The 7,916-nt window shown below is 39.0% G+C and overlaps 1 protein-coding gene across 1 annotated transcript; it reads left to right on the forward strand.

Annotated features, from left to right (window-relative positions):
* The first annotated feature begins 253 nt into the window (after positions 1-253).
* MSTN (myostatin) lies at positions 254-7,678 on the forward strand. Its single transcript, XM_084523708.1, has 3 exons — positions 254-731; positions 2,849-3,222; positions 5,442-7,678. Exons 1-3 carry the CDS (start codon positions 359-361, stop codon positions 5,820-5,822), a joined length of 1,128 nt encoding a protein of 375 aa, XP_084379834.1. The 5' UTR covers positions 254-358; the 3' UTR covers positions 5,823-7,678.
* The last annotated feature ends 238 nt before the right edge of the window (positions 7,679-7,916 follow it).

Raw genomic sequence — 7,916 nt, forward strand, 5'->3', positions numbered from 1 at the left:
CATAGTACTTGGAAATATATCCTTTCCGTATGTGAAGACATATCCTCTATGAAGCCACCAGATAAATCAGTTCACCCTTGGCTGTAACTAAATGCTGTCTAGTGACTTGTGATCGACAGGGCTTTAACCTCTGACAGCTAGATTCATTGTTGGGACAACAACCAATCGTTGGTTTTGACGACATGAGCCTAATCAAAGTTGGAGTATAAAAGCCCCCTTGGAATATATAAGGTACACCAGTGTGGCAAGCTGTCTCTCAGATTGCATTTGCTTTCACGGATCTGTTTAGTACTAAAAGAAAAAGGGAAAGGGGAAGGAAAAAAAAAAAAGGGAAAAAAGCTGCACTGAATGTGAGATCATGCAAAAGCTAGCAATCTATGTTTATATTTACCTGTTCATGCTGATTTCAGTTGATCCGGTGGCTCTTGATGACGGCAGTCAGCCCACAGAGAACGCTGAAAAAGATGGACTGTGCAATGCTTGTACGTGGAGACAGAATACAAAATCTTCCAGAATAGAAGCCATAAAAATCCAAATCCTCAGCAAACTGCGCCTGGAACAAGCTCCTAACATTAGCAGGGATGTTATTAAGCAACTTTTACCCAAAGCTCCTCCACTACAGGAACTGATTGATCAATATGACGTCCAGAGAGACGACAGTAGCGATGGCTCTTTGGAAGACGATGACTATCATGCCACAACTGAAACGATTATCACAATGCCTACAGAGTGTAAGTAACCCTGCTGCTTTCGTCTCGCACCGCTCCTCCGAGAGAGTTGTCTCCGTGCTGTAGAGCCACACAACTCCTGCTCAGGCTCTCCCAACAGGCTGCTGGCTGGAGTCTGCCGGAGGGAGGGAGGAGAGTGTATTTCTAAAGGATTTGAGTCAGGTTCAAATGACCTTGTTGCGAGCCTTTGTTTTACTGTTCATTTATTCGGCTCCTTATAACGTGCGTGCCCTGTAGCACTTACGATTTGCCAATTGCCTTAGAAAGCAAGGAGAGATCTGCAGTTCAGTTGGCTCCGTTATTTGCAGCATTCAGGGCATTTCCTATTGCAAACAGAAAGTGCAAGTGCAGGTAACAAGATAGCTATATTTTTCTGCGTGAGGTTTCACCAGCCGGTGCTTTAAAGAGCAACAGAAACGAGCAGAAATACAGCTCAGAGAACGAGACCCCCAAGTGCAAGTATAGAGTTAAATTCTTGCTTCTTTGCTGATCCCATAAGCTAGCACCACCCACCTCCGAGTTAAAACTATATATTTAAAGCAAATATGTGTGTAACCAATTTAAATGTTAAAATGTCCACGTTATAGCAATCAGCTCCAGTAGTCGTGCCAAGGAAGAATGAAGGCATTTACTGAATGAGCAGATTCTAAGTTATCTTCTGAGTGCTAAACATCTGCTACGGCTCCTATCAAGTATCTTTTGCACAGCTAATACTATAGTATCTTATGTTCTTCATCAGCTAAAGTATTTGGCTATGGCAGCTGTTTTTTAAAATAACACTTATGAATATGATGTCAAAAAGGAAAAAGATGACAGGACATATTAGGCATGTTAGCAGTTACAGATATCATTACAATACACATACTAGAATAAAATCAGCTGCTGTAGCCAGCTAAAAATGCACACATGGGTGAGAAATTAACTTTATCTGTAACATTTTTTAACTTTAATAATATGTGTACATAATAGCAACATATTAGTGCAGCCTTAATGCAAAATTGAGGTCTGCCAGCAGTTTTATTCTAGCCTGCTATACATTTGGGAACTATTTTAATTAAACCACTATGTAATTACAATGACTGAAGAAAAGTCATTATGCTTCACTGATCTGAGTTAATTTCCTACTTTTTATGAAAGCCTTTGAACTATTTAAAATCCACTAAAGATACGGGTGTCTTAAGTGATGAGATTTATGAGTGTCAAAACTCTGCACCATTTAAAATTCATTTTACCCATTTTATGCTGGCATGGCAAGACGCTGTCATGACTAGGTAGAACAGCTGCATCGTAGGCTACAGGAAGGAGGAATGCTGCACTGCGTGTGACTTTCCTATAATATTGTTCAAATGGAAACAAATCTTTACATTAATACTTTAAATTTTTATTGTTTCCACTCAGCAAAAGAAAATTAAGCTGTCAGGTAGTTTGTGCACAGCTACTTCTATTTGTATGATGCACGGCACACTAAGGTTATCTAGTACATTAAAAATACCTAAAGATGACATAAGTGTTGACTCAGCTGATGCAAAGTTGCTATTGTGCATGTTTTATGGAGCTCCTCAGGAGATGAACAGCAGAAATGAGCTGGTAGCAGTCCCTGTGAAGTGGCATAGGCTGTGCCCTATCCCCTGCTCACTTTTATCTGGGAAAGGAGCTTTTCTGCAGCTGTAGGGGTGAGCCCACGGTGCTGGTACAACTGGTCAGATCCTAGAGATAACGGAGGACCACAGAGTTTCTCTACAGCGCCCTTCTTCTCACAGTTGCCCATCACTCCTGAACTTCAGCCTGTGCACATCCTTCACTCTGCTTAGTCTACAGAGTGCAAGGGACCAGCTAGAGCGACACAGAAAAGGGTTAGCCAAATCTCCTTTTAGCCTATTTACAAAACAGTCGGTGATTCCTTGTCACATGGTGCTACTTTTAGGTGACAGCAAAATGATTACATTTGCCGTAGAGCGTAAAGCACAGAAAATGAATGATGTTACATCCACTTGTTACTGATGCTGTTTGTAGAATATTGTAAGACATCCTACATGGTCTGGAAAAAAAAAAATGGGTTTATATATGCATATTTCTTTTTGTTCCCTGTTCAGTAATCTATTCTTTCCATTCATTTATAGCTGATTTTCTTGTACAAATGGAGGGAAAACCAAAATGTTGCTTCTTTAAGTTTAGCTCTAAAATACAATATAACAAAGTAGTAAAGGCACAATTGTGGATATACTTGAGGCAAGTCCAAAAACCTACAACAGTGTTTGTGCAGATCCTGAGACTTATTAAGCCCATGAAAGACGGTACAAGATATACTGGAATTCGATCTTTGAAACTTGACATGAACCCAGGCACTGGTATTTGGCAGAGTATTGATGTGAAGACAGTGTTGCAAAATTGGCTCAAACAGCCTGAATCCAATTTAGGCATCGAAATAAAAGCTTTTGATGAGAATGGACGAGATCTTGCTGTAACTTTCCCAGGACCAGGTGAAGATGGATTGGTAAGTTTATTTAGAAAAATCCCGTTTAAATATCTTGCATTTTATTGGAAAGCATTTAACTTGTGTTTTAAGGATAAAATGGAAACGTTGTTTAGGGAATGGAAGAAAAAGGCTCTGTATGCCCAATTCTTTCGCTCTTTGCTCTCTGATCATGGCAAAAATCATGTAGCACTCCTGTGCCTCCATTTCCCTATTTGAAAAATTGAGGTGAATTGCATTACCTCAGGGAGATGTTGAGAGGCATCAACTGGAAAATGTTTTGGTACGTACCAATGGATGGTACTATCATAGTAACACTGTGTTCAAATTTGAGAGCAAACACTGCTTAATGAGAAGTTACTTTGCATAAAGGTAAAAGAAAGAGTCATTTGATTATTTCATTGATGGGAATTTTGCCTCAGATACTGCTGAAAAGATTTTGCATTCAAACCCTGTTTCCCCCTATTCTGTATGCATGTATTTTCTTTTAATGACAAGATGAATTATCTGTATTTATGAAGGTGACAACAGATGTCATAATTTTAAATGTTGTACGTATGATAGAATACATCATTCCTCTTATTAGAAATGTTTGAATAGATAAATTCTACTTGATACAATAAATGGGTCACAATGATGGGAAAGAGCATTAAGTAACTATATAGTTTCTCTCTGTAAGTATGGATGAATGAACTAAATCTGAAGTGTACCAGCTAAACTACAGCATTTTCCTTGCTGTTTCCCCAAATCACTCATCATCTACAACCTGGCAAAATTCCTGATCCTATTGCAACAGCTAAAACAATCACAACCAAAACGTTGCTGCTTTTGAGTAAAGTACCAGGAGCATTATTTTGCTTTCACTGCTACAGAGAAGATCAGTCTGTGTAGGTAGCTATGTAATGTTTAACTTCATAGCAGTGCAGTGCAGTTAATAGAACCTAGAGTAAAAGCAATGTGGTATCCCAATCACAGATTCATTACAGATGTGGCTCTCATCTACTTGCTGGATATCATGATAAAGAATGTCTCCACCCATTCAAATATGTAACAAGGTGTTTTCACACATGTGGATAACCCTTGGTTTACTCAGGGTTATCATCAGCTGTAAAAACAAACTGCTGTAAAAGCAACCTGGGGTCAGATGCACTGCAGGTAATGGGAGAGGAAACTTGTCTTCTCTTTCCTTCACCTCCTCTCTGGCAGCTCTCTGTACTGGGATGCTGCTCTCCACCAAGCCCCTCCTCATATCATTTACCTTTGGGAGGAGCTTCTCCAGCAGCTGGACAACACTGTGCTGAAATCAACGTGGAGCAGGGGAACTATTTCAAACTCGTGATTGCAAAGCTTGCAATTTCTTTCTATTCTCAGTTAAGGACTGCGCAAAGACACCTTCAGTAGGAAGCACGTGGCTCAGAGACCTGCCAGAAGTACATTCCTGGCCACAAGGCTCTTTCAGGAGTCAAAATATTAGCTGCCCCTCCAAATTCAGGACAGCAAATCCAGCCCTCTGGCTGAGTAAACGCTGTGAAGTAGAAGTAACCTGTACTAGCAGGTGAAACATTCATTTCTACCACCACTTCAATCATTCCAGCAAAGTGGCAATAATGGAGACATTTCCTGTCCTCCCTGGTCTGGAGGAGGAGTCTTTGTTGATATCCAGAAAACCTGAACTGAATACCATTTTAACGGAGAGAATTTCAGAAGGATTCACAAAAAGGAGACCAAATACTGCTTGGATTCTGCCCTGTAAATATTTTTTATTTAATTATTTATTTTCCTTTTGGGAATTCTTCTATAGAAAAGGGAAAAAAAAACAAAGAAAAAAAAGCAACTCTTGTTACAGCGTTAAGGAAAACAACAGCTAAACTATAAACCCAGCATCCTCAAAATTTCCGCAACTTTCTCTTAGCAGTTAATACGAAATGATGCTAGCACAAAGATGATGGTGATTTCAGGAAGAAACACTCAGAAATTAAAGCTCTTTGTAGAGAAGCAGCAGGGAAATGCATGTCCTCAGCAGAAAGAAGAGGAATAACCCTTGAGAAGGGATCAAATTTGTCAGAGACTTGTAGGAGGATAAAGTTCTCTGAAGGGCAGAACTTCAAATATGGTTGTAAATGTTATTTGAGAATACTGATTTGATAGGTTTGTGTCAGAGAGAACTGTGTGTATGTTTTGACTCCAGTTACCTGCACCTACCTCGTTAATGCTTCCGGTTCCTTTCCCTCTTCTCACAGAATCCATTTTTAGAGGTCAGAGTTACAGACACACCGAAACGATCCCGCAGAGATTTTGGCCTTGACTGCGATGAGCACTCGACAGAATCCCGATGTTGTCGCTACCCTCTGACCGTGGATTTTGAAGCTTTTGGATGGGACTGGATTATCGCCCCTAAAAGATACAAAGCCAATTACTGCTCTGGAGAATGCGAATTTGTATTTCTACAGAAATACCCGCACACTCATCTTGTACACCAAGCAAATCCTAGAGGCTCGGCAGGCCCCTGCTGCACGCCCACCAAGATGTCCCCCATAAATATGTTGTATTTCAATGGAAAAGAACAAATAATATACGGAAAGATACCAGCCATGGTTGTAGATCGTTGCGGCTGCTCATGAGACCGTCGTGAGATCCACCGCTTCAGAAATTGTGGAAGCTACCAAAAAAAGTTATATCCCCTCACCCACCTTTGAAACTGTGAAGTTACGTGCGCTAGGCATTGCCGACATCGTATGCTGTATGATAGCCTACCATGCGGGCCAGATTTAGAGCAACACAAGCTGCAGAACGCGAACTAAAAGACAATAGAGTTGCCTAATGACTGGTTGCCAACCAGTGGGAAAAAGAAAACCTACGATCAAAATCACCGGATTCAACCAATGCGTTTCTTACATTTTGAGGGAATCAATATTCAGTCATTCAGACACAAATCCATACGCAGGTTTCAACATATGTTTGTAATCAGAAGCCAGCTCCTCCTCATCTGCAACCAGAAGGAGCAGGCTTTTAAATCCATTTCTTCACAGCTTCACTCGCTATTGCATTTACAGAAAAATAGATACCGGTAACATATACACCACTCCACAATACCACCAGAATCATCCTTAAACACTTGAATATGTAGTGCAGAATTGTGAAATGCAACAGATGAAATTCCACGTAAATGGACAAATCCTGAAATTAGGGATGGTATAGTGTATTTAGCGTGTTTCCATTCCTTTTTTTTCATTAGTATGATAGTAATCAATGGCAATGGTGCTACGTAAGCAGGCTGAGTAAATAGGAAGATAGTTATCTAAGTGAAAGAATTTAGAGTAATAACGAATTTGCCCTATCCTCAGGTACACTATTCAACATTCGCAAGAAATAGCTATTTTTTAAATGAAGGTGAATAGTTTTCTAGACGTAGTGAAACAAAAGGCAGCAGAGAAGTCTAACTTTCAAACCATAATCCCACAGCATAATCTGCCTTTGCAACATTACCGTTTGCACTATGATAAACCAATGCAAATAGTTGGTTGCTACAGATATTGTTAAAAAAAACCACTTTGATATAACTGACTTGTGTAATATGTATGCATCAATATTTTGTAAATAAATGTTTATTTTTTAATCACTGTTGGTATATGTTCATCACAAGAAAAGAATGATGTTAACCTGTACTTTAGTTTAATAAACAAAAACCAATATTCTCTTCCTAATATAATTTCCTGGTTTTTAACACTAATAATACGTAGGAACAATGCAACAAAGCAAGCCATATGTTGGGAATTATACTGCATTTTATATGTTTTTTACATTGGTATGAGCCATCTGTGGATAAATGATGGGTGTTGACATGTTTATAAGGTTTCTTTGGATTACTGTTTTTATGGTCAGTTTGGTCCACAACTGATTTTCCATACTTTGAATGTTATGTCCATAAGGAATGGCACCACAAAAGACTGCTATTAAATGCATCTTATCCTATTTAAAATTTTGCAGCAAAATATCACCTTCAAGTAAACAGAGTAAACAGTTTTCCACACAAATTTTGTATATTTTCCTGATCAAAAAATGTTAATTGAAATTAAAAAAAACTATTTACTATAAAGTACATTTCATTTCACATGGGAAATATGACTGATAAAAGAGGCTTTTGTAAAGACAACACAATCGCTGTTCAAATATCTTTCTGTTAGTACGGTGAATACTTTTGTTTCTTTGCAGAAATTCAGTTTTGAATTTTCCTTTGTGTAAAACCACCACAGGATTGCAACCATTGATTCCCTTCCCCCCTTCCCCTTTTATACGTTTCTGTCTAGGTGGTAAATATTTTATATCAAGTTTTCTGCCTTTGTTTTTTAGGTTTCAGACCTCATTGCTCAAACTTCAAATTATCCGATTGTTACATTAAAAAACAAAAATTGCTTTTGAACTGTTAGTTCTGCTAAAGCTGTGCCCAAGCATCAAGCAGATGTTCAGCTTCTCCTGATATATATCATCATAGCAGATCTCTGGGGCCCTTAAATACACCTTCAGTTTAGTTTCCCATAAAACACACTCAGAGAAAATATTTTTTAAAAATGTGTAGAACCTTAAAATACGGAGTCTTGGTGAAGCCAGGAGAAATAAAAGCACAACACAATTCCTTCTTCTCTGAAAACCATGCTCACAGAATTAAGGGAGAAACCCTGGGTCTGCCGCAGTTCAAACACCTTTAAGGGAGGCCA

This window comes from Aythya ferina, assembly GCF_964211825.1.
Source record: "Aythya ferina genome assembly, chromosome: 6".
NCBI lineage: Eukaryota > Metazoa > Chordata > Aves > Anseriformes > Anatidae > Aythya > Aythya ferina.